General features: G+C 35.9%; 1 protein-coding gene across 3 annotated transcripts; it reads left to right on the forward strand.

Annotated features, from left to right (window-relative positions):
* The first annotated feature begins 242 nt into the window (after positions 1 to 242).
* colgalt1b (collagen beta(1-O)galactosyltransferase 1b) lies at positions 243 to 17,538 on the forward strand. Of its 3 annotated transcripts, XM_089132719.1 has the most exons (14): positions 243 to 989; positions 5,480 to 5,590; positions 7,167 to 7,284; positions 9,151 to 9,285; positions 10,504 to 10,708; positions 12,258 to 12,377; positions 12,456 to 12,532; positions 13,428 to 13,534; positions 13,626 to 13,758; positions 14,622 to 14,749; positions 14,986 to 15,192; positions 16,444 to 16,672; positions 16,745 to 16,796; positions 16,855 to 17,538. In XM_089132719.1, the coding sequence occupies exons 1-13, from the start codon at positions 784 to 786 to the stop codon at positions 16,781 to 16,783; spliced, it is 1,815 nt and encodes a 604-aa protein (XP_088988845.1). In that variant the 5' UTR covers positions 243 to 783; the 3' UTR covers positions 16,784 to 16,796; positions 16,855 to 17,538. The 3 variants fall into 3 exon arrangements, with proteins under 3 accessions (XP_088988845.1, XP_088988844.1, XP_039540140.2); XM_089132718.1 differs by having other exon boundaries at positions 16,745 to 17,538; XM_039684206.2 differs by lacking the exons at positions 16,745 to 16,796; positions 16,855 to 17,538 and having other exon boundaries at positions 244 to 989; positions 16,444 to 16,738.
* The last annotated feature ends 121 nt before the right edge of the window (positions 17,539 to 17,659 follow it).

Raw genomic sequence — 17,659 nt, forward strand, 5'->3', positions numbered from 1 at the left:
TTGTTTATTGGCAACACACACATTTGTTAAAAATATTTGTGACTAGCAGATTCAATCCAACATTTATTTGTGTAGCGCCTATCGTTTCAAAGCAGCTTTATAGAAAATGCATGCATCTACTACATTACAATTGAGTTTACTAAGCCCAACATGTATTTGTAATGTACAAATACATGTTGGGCTTGTATATAGAAATGTACATAGGGTACCTACCTACCTACCTAGCTACCTACCTAACAAACCAGTTAGCTAATTTAGGGCAGAATCAATGAGACAATTGTCTTCTTTTATGTTATTTTTACGAGTTATGATTACAGTAGCCTATATGTTCAACTTGAGATTCACTGTTGCACGCTTGTATATTTGGCAGGAGTGTGTGTTAAGCCACGCCCATACATTTTCTGGCAGATTCCAACAGAACACAGCTGCTTTTCTTAAAGGGGCCGCCGCGAAATTAAAGGCGCATACCCCTGATTGTGGGTTTGTCACTCATAACTCTTAAGTCTGTACAGTTTAATTACCAGATATCATAATTTCTCTGTCATTTGCCGGATGATTGAGGAAAGTGGATTTTTCTGACTTTTTGGTACTACGATGTTTCCACTTTTAGTAAGAAACCCTTCCCTTTAATTCTCCTCCGGGGACCACCAAGAGTCTCTCCGTGTTTATGTCGGTGGGCATTTAATCGGTGATGGTCACTGTTCGCGTCAGCGCTGCGCGATCAGTCTCGCGGCTCCGCGTTTCTGCGTAATATTCCGCTTTTCTCGGGCTCGTTCTCCGGCTATGCATCTGCTGTGTTTCTTTGTCCTGCTGCTGTGGAGCGGCCCGGTGCGCAGTTATTTCCCGGAGGAGCGCTGGAGCCCGGAGTCCGCGTTGCTCGCGCCGCGGGTGCTGCTCGCGCTGGTGTGCCGCAACTCCGCGCACTCTCTCCCGCAGGTCCTCGGCGCCATCGACCGCCTCAACTACCCCAAAGACCGCATGGGTGTATGGTGAGTCTGGCGGATAGAGATTATTATCAGGTTTGGTGTTTTGCGCAATTACGCGTCTGACAGATGCGCGTCCACTGGACTGATGTTTTGCGTGTGAACTGTATTGCGGTGATTGCAGGGTTTCCTCAAATGAAGTGATGGGAAGTAAACAACAGAAGTGTTTGTGTGTTGGGTGAACTAAACTAACGACAGCTGTGCTTACATGAGTGTGTGAGATTGATGTGTGTTTGGGAATGAGACTCTCTCTGCTGTGGACTGTGTGTGTGGAGGGAAACGAGCGAGTTTAGACGTGTCCTGGGCACACAGACACCCCTTCATGCCCCCGAGCAGCTTCAGCTCTGCCCCCTTTTTCCACTCATCACGATCCGATCAGCCGACGTGTCTTTGTACCACGCGCCGCGTGAGTGCGCGTTGAGCGCGCGGATGGAATTTGTGAGGAAACAACAGTGTTCTGCGTGAATGAGAGTCAGTGAGCGGAAAACTTTCCCTGCGGCGACAGCGAGACGACATTTATCAAACACCTTCTGTTCTGAGAGACTTCATGATCTCAGGAAATATGAGCGACACATATAAACGTAGCCTATTAAATGCACGGTGAACTATTGTTGATGCATAATAACAATAATTAAGAGCACGTTAATTTACTGTTGAGAATAAAACTAAAAGTTTAAGAAAAAAAATATATTTCGACATTAATGGAAGACAAAAATGTTTGTTAAAATTGATAAAAATTTTAAAAAGTTTAAATACCAGTCGATTCTATGTAAAAATATCAGAATTTTATTTGGAATAAGTGTAAATATGAAATGCTATTTATACCTATAAAGGCAGATACTATTTGCACCCATTCCAAGCAAACATAATTTTGTTATAAGAACGTTCTCTAAATATTCAGTGTTGGTTCTGGGAACGTGAAAAATGTCCAATTTCTTTTCAAAATTCCAATTTTCTTAATGTTAGAGGAACGTGTTTTAAAAGATATAATTCTTCACACGTTCTTTATCATGTTGAATTTATAATCGAAAATTACTCTTAATGTTGATTTCTAACATTCCAAGAATATAAAAATGTCCAGTTTCCTGAATGTTACTACACAGCAAAAACTCAAGGGTGTTAATTTGAGCGTTAACACTGACAAGTTAATGTTAATGTGCCCTTTAAGTTATTGAGTGATGATTGAGCATTACTGAAGACACCTGATGATCACAAGCAGAATCACTGAAGGGGAAAACTCAAACTGTTTGGTTTAAGGTTGGTCAGTTGACCTTTACATGTTTAACTTTAGATTTTGTTTGTCCACGTTTAATAAATTACAGTGGCTGTAGTATTTCTATCGTGAAGAAGTGGACAAATATTAAAGATTAACATTAAACACTGTTTTGATCTACTGTAAAGTCCTCTGCATGCACTTGTTAAAATAATGTAAGGTGATTATGATTATATTATGTAGTAAATTATGTATATTGTTAACGTACGATTATTGCTTATGAAACTTCAACGATAAACCTCGTTGTTACTGTAAAAATATTTTAAAGATTTGTTATCACAACATATTTTCTTTTGTCAAATCAACTTTTTAATAATTTATTTAGTTGAGATAACTTATTATTTTGAGTTTCTGATGGTTAAATTAATCTAATTCATTGTATTAACTCACTTTTTCCAGTTCAATCAACTTAAAATGTTAAGGCAACCAGGTTACTTACTTTTTTAAGTTAAACCAACAATATTTTTTTGCAGTGTAGTAATCACAACATTTTTTCTTTTGTCAAATCAACTTAAATAATTTATTTAGTTCAGATAACATATAATTTTGAGTTTCAGATGGTTAAATTAATCTCCTTCATTGTATTAACTCACTTTTTCCAGTTCAATGAACTTAAAATTTTAAGGCAACCCAGGTTACTTACTTTTTTAAGTTAAACCATCAATATTTTTTTACAGTGTAGGCCTACTTATTATATGATATTTTAAGTCATTTTAATGGTTATTGTTCACTTCAATCTATTTTCATTGACAAACAAAAAGATCTGATTACTTGATTCATTGAAAAAAAAATCGTCAGGTTACTTGACGAATCTCCAAAAAAGAATAAACCGTTAACTAGATTAAACGCATAAATATAACTAGATTACTAAAATAATCGTTAACGCTTCCTTTTACAGTCCAGTTACCCATGTAAATACTATGTACTTATTTAAGTAACTACAATTACTGGGTAATAACTAGTACTAACCCTGAACCTACCCCTGTTCCGTGTACTTACCTCACATTACCCAGTACTTTAGGTAAATACACTACAAGTATACTGTAAGTACTGTACTGTAAAAGGAAGCGTTACCAAATAATCATAAGCCCTATCCCAAGTTTTGGTGAAAATCATTATTTATTGAATATCTTCCTCTTCGGTCTTGCTATCAAATCAAAATCCTGCTGCATTCAATGTGTACATCCGTTAACATCATCAACTAGTGTGTATAGTGACTAAATGAGTAGCATGACAACAAACCATGATGATAAAAGACTTACTTTGTGGGTGAATTCTCCATTTAAGGAGTGTTTAATTGTTGGGTGAGTTTAAAATAGCGCTGGCACTGATTAGCCGCTGCATTTGTAAAACATTTCTGACATATATCATGAAAAGAGTCTCATTATAACTATGGCAAACATATGGGCGGCAGGATAAAGCCATGATGCAAGCCAATCAGAATCCTCAGAATCGACATGAGAGAACCTAAAACCCCGTTTCTCACAGTTTACAGGACAACACACAACCGGCGTTTTCAGAAATCTCCACTTTAGCCGTAGTTTTTAGAAATAATCGTTTTCTGTGATAAAAACGGGGTTTTCGTGTATTTGAGCTGGGAAATATCTGTGTAAACGGGGCCTCAGAACTGAAGCAGTGTGTAGCGAACCGCCAGGGTGTGTGTGTCGCTGCCACAAACAGACCAGAACTAAACCACATTTGTCCCGTGGGCTCGCTAGCGCTTTAGCAAATTTAAACTGAACTGAACATTGGCAGATCAGTGCTTCAGCTCACACACATCAAATTCCATATAATCTGCATCTTTATTACAGGATTAAACTCAAACTGCACTCAAATCAGTTATGAGAGGCGCTGACCGCTAACAAGTAGCCTCGCTACACGAGCGTATAGCATTACAGCGGGGGAACGCTGCGGTTCACACACTTATAAAGTCATCCGACAGCTTGTGTTGAACATCTCTGCGGGGTTTCTCTTCACCTCTCCCGTTATATCCCGGTCGGTTCCCGCGGGTTGGGCGTCTCCGTGTGATTGGTTCCCGCCTCAGAGCTGCGGTTTCCCACCCTTTCTTCTGCTTAATGACTTTAAGTATCAAATGAGCGCAAATCTGTCCATGAATCCGGTGACCACATTATTACAGATGTGATTCGCACCCACAGAAGTTTTATCACCATTTTAGCACCATAATTATATGTAATATGAGATTATATTAAAGGTTTGGGCTTGGTTAGATTATATTTTGAAAGAACTGTCTTTTGCTCAAGAAGACTTTTTTTTTCAAAATCAGAAATACAGTAAAAACTGTAATATTGTGAAATATTTTTACAATTTAAAATAAGTGTTTTCATAATAAGTGAATAGTAAATCTAAATCTAAAGAGTTTGCTTTAGTTGGTCTTCACCACTCTAATATGATGTTTTGATGCTCATTAAAAATGTATGATTATAATAAATGCTGAAAACATTTTGTGTGTTAGTTGGGGTCTTTGGCCTTCATTATTTGATGTTAGTTGTAACAAACACTTACAGCAAAAGAGTTATCATCAGGTGTCTTCAATAATACTCAATCATCACTCAATTATTCACTTCATTATCTCATTAACTTTAACACTCTTGAGTGTTCATTTAACAATCTAATTCACACTTTTAATTTAGCACTAGATTTTGCTGTGTACTTTAATTGGTTCACTTAACATTACTTATTCCATGATGTTGAAGTTACACGAACAAATGATGTTTGTTCAACGTAATCCAGTTTTGTGGAATCTGTTGACATAAAAAAGTTAATTAAAGCCGCGAGTCGTGCTTGTCTTTGCAAGTTTAGTGACAATCATGGTAGGATTCAGACACACACACACACACACACACACACATAAATGTTCCTGAGGCACATTCCATTCCCTTCCGCCTGTGTGTGTGTGTGATACAGCAGCACCTGGGCCCGTCTGTTGACAGTAAAGCCTGATCTGTGTTTGATCTCAGTGATGGTTTTGATTTTTCAGTCTCTCATGGATCTTCTTCTGAACATACACATGTTTCTAGTATGAACTTGTGCGACCTGAGTAAAAGTGTGTCCGTCTCTGCAGCCAAACGTTCAACACAAGCTTCACTTTCCAAAGGTCGTGCAGTGAAGTTAATGATGGGGTTATTTTACATTCAGGAACATCAGAAAGCTGTGATTAGAGTGTGTGTGTGTGTGTGTGTGTGTGTGTGTGATCTCTCCTCAGGGTGGCCACGGATCATAACTCCGACAACACTTCCGCTATCCTGCGGGAATGGCTGATCAACGTCCAGAGCTTTTATCACTATGTGGAGTGGAGACCACAGGAGGAGCCCAGGTGAACACACACACACACACACAAAGTTTGGAAACATTACTATTCTTAATGTTTTTGAAATAAGTGTCTTATGTTTATCATTTATTTGATCAAAAATACAGTAAAAACTGTAATATTGTGAAATATTATTACAATTTAAAATAATGGTATTCTACAATAAAGTGTAATTTATTCCTGTGAATGTTCAGCGTCATTACTCCAGCATTCAGTGTCACATGATCCTTCAGAAATCACTCTAATATGAGGATTTATTATGGTGCTGCTTGATATATTTTAATTAGAGCCCGACCGATAAAGGATTTTGAAGGCCGATACCGATATAAATATTTTTTTTTTGTTTTAAAATCCGATATTCCGATATATCGGCCGATATTTTTTTGGTTTTAAAATCCGAAATTCCGATATATCTGCCGATATTTTATTTTTTTTCAGAAACGCACAACAAAACATTAACAGATTTCCCTAACATAGTTGTTTGAAGTTATTTATGAGTTTTAACTAAAATAATATGATAAAGCATTTTAAAATGAAACTTGTCACAGAGGAACATCAAAATATCTTAAGTTCTGATAAATAAAATAATAATTAGTCCCTACATTGCCTTATAAGCTACCATATAATTACAATGTCAGGTGCTAGTCTATAGTGAGCCATAATTTAGCAATAGATAATGTCATACTGCAAATTGTAAAACATACATATTCAATTTAACAGGTCAAGGAGAGATGATTGAAGCGTGTTTCGTCCATTTTTATTTTATTTTTAAATATTAATTTATCAGCCATTATAACTGCCGATGCCGATAGTTTGAAAAATGTCTAATATCGGCCGGCCGATATATCGGTCTGGCTCTAATTTTACAGTAATCTAATTACACTGTTGAAGAGGTAATTAGTAACTAGTAATTAATTACTTTTTTAGAGTAACTTACCCAACACTGATCCTGTGATACGTTTTCAGGATTCACTGATGAATAAAAAGTTAAAAACAACCCAATTTTTATTTTAACAATTTAAATCTTTAATTTCACTTTTTCTTATTATCATGTTAACACGTAATTGTTGAATAAAAGTATTAATTAATAAAAGATAAAACAAAGACTGACCCCAAACCTTTGAATGGTAGTGTATATTGCAATAAAATATTTCCATTTTATATAAATGTTGTTCTTTTTATTGATCAAATAATCCAAACTTTTGCTAAATGCATTTTTATACTGAATTACAATCTGAATTTATAAACTACATTACATTTTTAATATAAAAGATCATCTGGCACACACGGATCCCCGGATGTGGGCCGGGTCTGGGCCGACACTACGCTGCTGTCTGGGATGATCATTGTAGTGCATTTCAGTCGTTTTACGTATGAATTGCATCTTAATGTATATTAGATTAATAGGAGAAAAATCTGTGTTGACGTCGGAGTGTGTCTGAAATTCACAACCTCACCACTAGATGCCTCTCAAATACACACACTGCACCTTTAACGTGTTCACATGTGTGATTGTTTAAATGAAACGTGTGTGTTTGTCATACGTGTGATTGTTTAAATGACCTCGGTGTGTGTTTGTCAGCGCCTACGAGGATGAGAGCGGGCCGAAGCACTGGACGAATCTCCGCTACGAGCACGTGATGAAGCTGCGTCAGGCGGCGCTGGACACGGCCCGAGAGATGTGGGCCGACTACTTCCTGGTACATCCTCTAAATCCTCTCCAAGTGTGTGTGTGTGTGTGTGTGGCTTTCTGTCCTCAGCCGTAACATGAAGATAATGACAGTACACGACCTGGACTCACGCTGTAATTACAGGTCAGAGGTCACGACCCGTGTGTGTGTTCGCTCAGCTAAAGTTAGCAGCGCTGTTCAGTGTGTGTGTTGTTTCTGCGTGTGTTTATTTCTGCTGCTCTGTGATTCGCTTCGGAGGCACAGTTTTGAGGTTTCTGGCTGGTTTGTGTTCATTATAGGATCATACACACTTCTCACGGGTCACATCCGTCACATCCACTGGCATGACACGAGGACAATGATTTCTGGGAAACAGCATCAAGTTTTATCTTCGATTTCTGCCAGAAATTCAATTTAAACTAAATAATATTCCAATTTCAAAACAATTCCTTATATAATTTTTAAGTAATATATAATTTTATATATAGACTTTTTTATTTAGAGAGGCTTTTATGTGCTGATTGTTTTATTGTTTTTAGTATTCTGTAGCTATTATTGTTGTTCTTTTATGTAGCACTTTGGGATTCTTTGGAATGTAAAGTGCGTTATAAATAAAATCTATTATTATTATTATTATTATTATAATAACTATTATTATTAATGATTTATGGGACAAATCCTTGGCCAATTTATTTTTTCTGTGCAAAATGCTTTAGCTAGTGCTACAAATTTCAGTTAAATTTACTTAGTTGCCACTTCATCCTTATAAATGTGTGATTTACAAATATATTTAAATACATAAACAAGTTTCAATACAAACAAGATTACATTATATTTTAGTTTAGGATTAATAATTATCAGTAATTTCAGCAGTACTTTTAGCCATTTTCAAATAACAATAGAATGAAATTGCATATAAATGCTTTATAAATGTGCTTTAGTCCCGCAATTGTGAGTCAAAAATCACTCTAATGCTCAGCTGATTGCATTTAATATATATTTAAACTATAATACATTTGTATTTATTTGTAAATAACATGCATCAAATATTAGATTATTCTCTTATAAAGATAATAAAGGTTTTTGCACAGAAAAAAACGATTATTTCCATCCCTCATTCTGAGCCTGTCTGAAATGATCAGTTTTTAAGTCGCTAAAGTTTGTCAGTAAACGGCCGCTGTTATGATTGGCTAACGTTACGTTACACACTCGCCATTACATAAGTAAGTGTGTAAAACATTCTCCATATAAAACCATCATGTACAGACGAAGCATTATTACTCACGGTTTGAGCTTCATCTGTCAACTAAAGTTTCTTTGCAGACACTATATTACATTGTTCCTCATTCACAAACAAATCAGTCAAATGCTCCGAACTAACATGTGATCCGGGATATGAACCGCGGGATCTTCTGAAGCGTGTACAGAGACAGATCTGTGGTTAAACCTGAACATTATCCATTGGTATGTGACTCTGGACCACGACATATTTATTTTGAAATTGAGATTTATATATCATAAGAAAGCTGAATGAATTAGCTTGGATAAATGATCCATTGATAAGGACATTATTTGGCCGATATACAACTATATAAAAATCTGGAGGGTGCAAAAAAATCGAAACATTGAGAAAATCATCTCTAAATTTGTGCGATTGTCGCATTCACTCACAAAAATACACGTTTTATATATTTACATTTGGAAATGTTCAAAATATCTTCATGGAACATGATCTTTACGTAATAATAAAATAAAATTGATGATTTTGACCTATAGAGTGTATTGTTGGCCGGTTTTGTGATCTAGGGTCACATGTTTGATGCTGTATTTCTATTGGTGGATGGTGGCTCTGGAGGCGGGCTTATGCTCATGTGACATCATGTGTGTGTGTTTCAGGTGGTGGACTGTGATAATCTGTTGACCAACAGAGACGTGCTGTGGAAGCTGATGCGCGAGAACAAGACGATCGTGGCGCCGATGCTGGAGTCCAGAGCCGCGTACTCAAACTTCTGGTGCGGCATGACCTCGCAGGTGTGTGTGTGTGTGTGTGTGTGGAAACACCAGCACGAGTGTGTCCTTCCCTCAACTGGTCTAAGTCTTAGTCCTGGGACAAATGTAGTATATATCATATGTATCAAACCTTATTCTTAGTCAAGATTAGTCAGGGAAAATGTGTCTCTGATTGGGGGATTTACACTCTTCACATCTGCCAAGGCTTTGTTTAAAAAACATTTATATTATATAATAATATAGAGAGAACTATATAATATTCTTTCAACTTTTTGTTGATGGAAATAAAGTGAAATTATATCAAATGGATAAAATTATATAAATATTTAAAATTTTTCATAATTAACTTAATTTGTATTTGTATAGTTTCACCTTTTTTCATCAACTTTTTTCATTTAAGAGATTTAAACTTGTTTTAAAAACATTTATATTACATATAATAAATATATATATATTAAAATATAATCTGTAAGAGCTATATTTTATAGTCTTTTTTTCTTTTTTGTAGACCAAAATGAAGCGAAATTATATAAAATGATATAAATAATACAAAAATATATTTATATTTTTAAATAACTAATTTGAATAAATCTAAGTTTTATAATTATAAACATTTCAGTTTCACCTTTATCTTCCACATTTTCACGCCAAAAATGATAACGATAACGATATTAGCGTCACACCAACAATACAATCGTACACAGTTTCGTCGTCTGTCGCTTTAAATGCTCTAGGACGGATTCTGATTGGCTGTCAATATTTTTATCGTTCATCCGCTGGAAAAAAAAACGGTCTGAAGTTGATTCCAGTAATATAGTTCATTTGTGTCGTTATCGTTAAAATCGTGGTTCAATTCAGAGTGATTTTAGTCACAGAGAGTGCGGAGTGGATACGTGGACATATTTTTAGAGTTTGTTTTCGTTTGTGTTGGAAGTATTTGTGGTGTTAGTTTACTATTTGTAACGTTAAACACTTTGCAGTTGGTGGATGTTTCACGGCACGCTACTTCCCTGTAAATAAACCCCACTATTTGTCTTTTCATTTTCGATAATGAAATAGCCTGATTTTGAAGAAGAGTGCCTTGGATTTCTTCTTTTTTCCACTTGATCTCTGATTGGACGTGTTTGATGTGAACGGGCGTTTAGCATTTTTTTCGAGCGGCAACATTTCCCCGCCAGAGTCCGAGCTAAAGGAACGTGGTGTGTGTGTGTGTGTGTGTGTGTGTGTGTGTGTGTGCAGGGTTATTACAGGCGTACGCCGGCCTACATGCCCATCCGGCGGCAGGAGAGGACGGGCTGCTTCGCTGTACCCATGGTGCACTCCACGCTCCTGCTGGACCTGAGGAAACAAGCGTCCCGTCAGCTGGCCTTCTTCCCGCCGCACCCCGACTACAGCTGGGCCTTCGATGACATCATCATCTTCGCCTTCTCCGCGCGGATGGCAGGTTATACTAAACCATACGCTAGCACGTTCTCTTCTGTTAAAACAAAGTACATGACCTGTTAGATTAAACTGACACTTGCAGATCGTTAGTTTAACTGCTATTGTTCTCATTTGCCTGCTAAATAAATAAATGTAAATGTAATATTCTATCATATTACTTTTTGTTGACGAAAATAAAGCGAAAATGATATAAAATGAAAAAACATGTTTATAATTAGCTTAACTTTTTTAATAGTAAACATTTTTTGTTGACAATATTGCATGTTGATATAGTCAGAGTTATTGGGTAACACTTTACCATAAGTAATATTACACTCTTAAAAATGCTGGGTTGTTTTAACCCAATTTTGGGTCAAATATGGACAAACCCAGCCATTGGGATACATTTTTAAATTATATTTATAAAAATATATATTTATATAATACTATATTTAGAGGTAAATACGGTACAAAGATGTAACTTTCCAGATTTTGTACCTGCATCTACTCCAGTGACAGCTTTATCCTTTTTTTTTCTGAGATATTGTAATAGACTCTAAACAATGCTGGGTTGTTTTGATCCAAATTAGGGTCAAATATGGACAAACCCAAATGTTGGGTTAAAACTTTCACTTTCAACTGTGCATTTTTTTTAAATTTTATTTTATTTTTAACCCAACATTTGGGTTTGTCCATATTTGACCCAAATTTGGGTTGAAACAACCCAGCATTTTTTAGAGTGTTGTTAACTACCTCCAGTCTAAAAATGCTGGGTCAAATTTGGGTCAAATATGGACAAACCCAAATGTTGGGTTAAAAATGTAATTAAAAAATGTACACTTTAAAGTAAAAGTTGAAGTTGGGTTAAAATTAAAAATTTTAAATTACATTTTAACCCAACATGTGGGTTTGTCCATATCCCAGATAGCACACGTACGTCTTCATCTGGAAAGCATCTGCTGTTTACTAACATCTGATAGACATCTTAAAAATGTCAGATTAACACACATTCTGAATCATTACATCTTAAATACATCTTCTAAACGTCTATTTGACATCTGACAGGAAACGTCCTATAGACCTATACACTCTAAAAATGCTGGGCTGTTTTAACCCAACTTTGGGTCAAATATGGACAAACCCAAGTGTTGGGTTAAAAATGTACTAATTAAAATTTAACCCAATGGCTAGGTTAGTCCATATTTGACCCAAAGTTGGGTTAAAACAGCCCAGCAATTTTTAGTGTATATTGCAGATGAGCAAACACTCTATAAAATACGTCTTCTAGATGTAAACATCACATCAAATAGACTTGTGCTATCTGGGAAGTAATATTAGTTAACCACCTTCACTCTAAAAATGCTGGGTCAAATATGGACAAACCCAAATGTTGGGTTAAACATGTACATTTGAAAGTGAAAGTTGAAGTTGGGTTAAAGTGAAAATTGCAGTTTTACATTTTAACCCAACATTTGGGTTTGCCCATATGACCCAAATTTGGGTTAAAACAGCGTTGTTTAGACTGTTGGTTATTACAGATTCATGTTTTCATGTGTGTGTTCCCCCCGCAGACGTTCAGATGTACCTCTGCAACAGAGAGACTTATGGGTATTTCCCCGTGCCCCTGCGCTCCCAGAACACCCTGCAGGACGAAGCGGACAGCTTTCTGCACTCGCAGCTGGAGATCATGGGTGGGTCACATGACTAAACGCTTGTTTTCTGCTGTAGTGAGGTCATCAAGCCTGAGATCATCTGTTGTGTCTCTGCAGTGCGCAATCCCCCGACGGAGCCGTCCGTCTATCTCTCTCTTCCTCAAAAACAGCCCGATAAAATGGGCTTTGATGAGGTGAGCAGCTCAGCGAAATATTTGATTTTATCTTATGTTATTATATTGGGATATTTTGTTATTTTATATTAAAACGTTGTATTATTAAATTGTATTATATGTATTTTTATTTCATATTAATTGTTATTGTATTTTATTTTACATTATTTAATATTGTATTATGTTTAATTTTATTTATTCTATATGAAATTATTTTATGAAATACTACTGTAATATTTCAATATTTTTTATTTTCGATTATTTTTTGTATTATTTGATTTTGTATTATAGTAAAATTAATTATAACATATAATGATAACCTTTTATTTTCTATAGTGCCTTTAAATGTACATCTCAAAGCGCTGTACAAAAACAATTAAAACAATTAAAATAGCAAAGATACAACACACAAAGGAGACAATACACAGTAAAATAACATAAACAAACAACAAGCATAAAAGACAATAAATCAATTAAAAGCTAACCTAAAAAAATGTTATTGTTATTTTTGATGTAATAAAATATTATTTTTGTGTAATAAAATAAAATGTTATTTTTTAATGTAATAAAATGTTAAATGTTATTGCACTAATTATTTTAAATTTGTATATAATTTATATTATTATTTGTATGCGGTTTTATATTTTTTATATATAGTATATTATCTCATAATAAATTGTTTACTTTTATATATGATATTAAATTAATTGCTTCTTAAATTGTATTATATAATTTAATTTAATTATGTATTACATTATTTGATGTAGTATAAACTAGCTTTATATTTAAATAGTTTTTGTTATCTTATATTATTTTGTTGTATTGTTTTATAGTGTATTTTTTACATATATAATCTAATATTAAATGAGAGAATGGTATAATATGTGATTATTGTTGTGATAATGTGTGTGTTGAGGTGTTCATGATAAACCTGCTGAGACGCTCGGACCGCAGGGATCGTATGCTGAGGACTCTCTACGAACAGCAGATCGAGTGCAAGATCATCGCCGCTGTAGATGGCAAGTATGTCACACACATCTGCAAACGTGAGTTTCCCATAATGCCCCTCTCTCACACACCGACTGCCTGACACGAGTGTGTGTGTGTGTTTCAGGGCGCTGAACAGCAGTCAGGTGGAGGCGCTGGGGATCAAGATGCTCCCCGGATACAGTGACCCGTATCACGGCCGGCCGCTCACCAAAGGAGAACTCGGCTGCTTTCTCTCGCACTACAACATCTGGACAGAGGTGAGAGAGAGACACAGAGAGAGAGAGAGAGAGAGAGGGAAAGTTTCATTAGTAACCAGTGAGATATCAATCCTCACCAGTATAGACACTACAGCAACATGGAATGCTTTATTTACTGGTAAATAAGTGTTAAATGTGAAATTTTCAGGAACATGTTAAATATTAATGCAAATTCAAAGATTAGGTAACAGTGTCTCAATTAAGTAAAGACCTTTTTTTAAAGTAAATCCTGCTTGAATGTTTTCAGATATTTATCAGAAACAGAAGTTTATCTGCAGTAATGACACCAAAACCAGTGAAAATTTCATATTGATTCAAAAGTAAAAACTGATACTTTTATAGACTTTATTTCTTATTTAAAATGTTAGCTAATATTATAATATAATATAATATAATATTATATATATATATATATATATATATATATATAATATTTATTATATTAATATTATATATAATATTATTAACATATAATATTCATGCTAATATTAACTAATTTAATTCAAACAAAAGAAATGTTACCTTGAAGTGTTTCTCAGTTTAGTGAACAGTTTTTTCAAGTAATAATTCCGGAGTCAAAAGTCAGAAATAAAGTTAAGAACAAAAATACAGTGTTTTCCAAATATTTATCAGAAAATGAAATGTATATAAAAAAAAAAAAAGAAAAGAAAAAGAAAAATGTAAAAAAAAAAAAAAAGAAAAGAAAAATGTAATAGCTATAAAAAATATAACTAAGATTTATTTAAATTGCATTTATTTATTTAGTTAGTTAGTTAGCTAGTTAGTTAGTTAAATCGTTTTTTTTTTTCTTGGGCTTGAGAAAGGCATAACTGTGAGATCTGAAGTTGTGTGTCTGGTGTCAGATCGTGGATCGAGGACTGAAGACGTCTCTGGTGATCGAGGACGATCTGCGCTTCGAGATTTTCTTCAAGCGGCGCCTGCAGAATCTGATGTATGAGATCCAGTCTCAGCGGCTAGACTGGGACTTAATGTGAGGACACACACACACACACGCACACATGAATCAGTATGTGTACTGCGCCCTCTACTGGACATTTCACTCTCATTCTCTGTCTATTCAATTCAGAAAGCTATATTAGCATGACAAATAAAAAATAAATTTTGCATTGCAAAAGCATTAAAACAACATAGAAAATGATTTAGAACCTTTAGTACAAAAAATAAATATATAAATATTCATGGCATCCCCTCTCTCTCTGCTGTCAGTTACATCGGACGCAAGCGGATGCAAGTGGACCGTCCGGAGAAATCAGTTCCCGGAATCCATAACCTGGTGGAGGCGGATTATTCGTACTGGACGCTGGGATACATGATCTCGTTACAGGGAGCGCAGAAGCTGCTGCGGGCCGAACCGCTGAAGAAGATGCTGCCTGTGGACGAGTTCCTGCCCGTCATGTACAACAAACACCCCATGTGAGAGTCTGTCCCGATCATTAATCCCAGTGCTCAGTTCCCTTTCAGGCGGTCCGGTTTGACGCACCGACTTAATAGGAATCTCGCTAGAGAGCCAATCTACGAATTGGGCCGATTTTTTTTTTCCCCGTTATTTTCCATAATTTGTGTATTCTTCTGCGGCTGCTCCTAAACGGAAGCCTGTGTCTTTCCCTGGGTTAAGTCAAGTGGGCTAAAGTAAAACATTATCATAAATAAAATAAAAAAAAATGTATTTTGCGTATTAATGTTTTTATTTTTAATTACCACTATTAACCCTCTGGGGTTCTTCGTTTAACAGTCACACTTGGGACCTTCGGGTCCAAATGGACCCAAAGGGCGGGATTCATATTTAAGAAAAAAAAAAAATCATAGTTTTTTTTTTACTTGTTTTTTATAATATTTTTTCTTTTCTTTTTTGGTGTTTTGAACAAATTTCAAAAATAAAAAATTAAATATATATATATATATATATATATATATATAATTAGTATTACTTATGACCAAATGTTCCCCCATTGAATATAATAGAAAAATATATTTTTTTATTATTTTTTTTAAAGCTGTATTTCATTTTAGAGTCAAGCCTAGGCCTCATAAAAGCAATTTTTGAAATGAGATGGATGCCATCTGGTGGACAAACTGAGCATTTTAAAAATGCAAAACACATGTATAATCTGAATTGTTTGGTGTGTTTGTGTATAAAAGTGTGTTTGTGTGTATGTGGATGTGTCTGTTTTGCACTCCTGATGTTTTATAGATTCACCTCTTCACTGCGGTGTGCTTTTTTTAAGATCGTGGCTGATTTGTAGATTGTACGCACACACAAAAAACTCAGTATTTTCACATTTTTGCCAATTTCCCATTCATTTTCCATCCAAACCCGAAGGTCCTGAGTGTGACTATTTTTTTTTTTTTTATACAACCACTTAGACTATTCCACATCCCGTCCCCAATTTTTTGGGTGTTCAGATACCAAATACCAACAAAGTCACCAAATTTCGGACCATTCCGAGGAAGCTGTGATTTAAAAAAAAAAAAATTCGGGTCCATTTGGGGGGTTAATAATAATGCAATACATAATTTCGCTGATTGCATTATTGTTATTGATATTTTAAAGCAAAGGAAGAAGGAAGAATTATTTGATCTCTGATGTTCAGACGTGTTTTTATCTCAGTTGTTTGCCGGTCGTCTCGTATATGAACACTGTTGTGTCCTGTGTGATCTGTGCAGTGAGGAGTACATGTCCCACTTCCAGCGACGGGACCTGCGGGCGTTCTCGGCCGAGCCTCTGCTGGTTTACCCCTCGCACTACACCGGCGACCCGGGATACGTCAGCGACACCGAGACCTCCACCGTCTGGGACAACGAGACCGTCCACACCGACTGGGACCGGGCCAGATCCCGCAAGAGCCGCGAGCAGGAGGAGCTGAGCAGCGGAGCACAGAACTCAGACGTCCTACAGTCGCCGCTCGACAGCACGGCTCGAGACGAACTCTAACACACACACACAGACACACACACACACGTCCTGCAGTCGCCGCTCGACAGCGCGGCTCGAGACGAACTCTAACACACACACACACACACACACACACACGTCCTGCAGTCGCCGCTCGACAGCACGGCCCGAGACGAGCTCTAACACACACACACACACACACTTCTCCCGGGAGGTTTCAGACACAGGACTGAAGTGAAACAGTGTTTTATTGGATGTAGATTCTCATGTTCTCCTGAAATGCTTGACTGGGAGCCGAAACCATGAGTTTATTCATTTGAAAGGGAATCTCAAGGACAATCAGTGGATTAGTTTTAGATAGTTTGAACCTGATCTGAGGGGTTTCGTTTAACGCTAGTCCTGGACGATCCGTTAAATATGGATGAATACGTGATTTGTTCCTTTATTATCTCACATGATTTCAGTGAGCGTGTGTGCATCCCAGATTATGACATGTTTTTATCTGATAGTTTGCTTGCAGACGACTAATTTATTGCTTGTTTAGCTCAGTCCTGATGGACATTTCCCGATTCCCGTCATGTGAACCACACACTCGTGTTTTCCGTTTGTTTTTCGTTTTTTTCTATTATTTTCAGTTGCCTTGAGAGATTAATAGGGGAATAGAAAACGATTAAACTGAATCATTTCAAGGCTATCTAGCAAAGAAACACTTGTGTTGTAAACTAATGTTTACGTGATATTTCATGTGCTAATAAGATTTATCTGAGTGAAAACTCTTCCGTTTTCTTTTACGTGTTCGTCACACCTGTACGTAACCTGAATGTGCCTTTTATACCAAAGAATAAAGTATGTTACTTAAAGTCTGATTTAAAATCTTTTTGGTTATTTATTTGATTACACTTTACTGTTTTTGAAATAAATCTTCTGCTCTCAAGGCTGCATTTATATGATCAAAATACATTAAAAATATTAGAATTTAAATATAAA

Source organism: Pimephales promelas, chromosome 6 (genome assembly GCF_988280905.1).
Source record: "Pimephales promelas chromosome 6, fPimPro1.hap1.1, whole genome shotgun sequence".
NCBI lineage: Eukaryota > Metazoa > Chordata > Actinopteri > Cypriniformes > Leuciscidae > Pimephales > Pimephales promelas.

Bases quoted from the DNA above. Each gene is read 5' to 3' on its own strand.
- colgalt1b (XM_089132718.1), top strand. From the start codon at position 784: ATGCATCTGCTGTGTTTCTTTGTCCTGCTGCTGTGGAGCGGCCCGGTG. The intron at 5,591-7,166 runs GTGAACACACAC...TGTGTTTGTCAG, and splicing joins AGACCACAGGAGGAGCCCAG to CGCCTACGAGGATGAGAGCG. The intron at 15,193-16,443 runs GTGAGAGTCTGT...TGATCTGTGCAG, and splicing joins ATGTACAACAAACACCCCAT to TGAGGAGTACATGTCCCACT.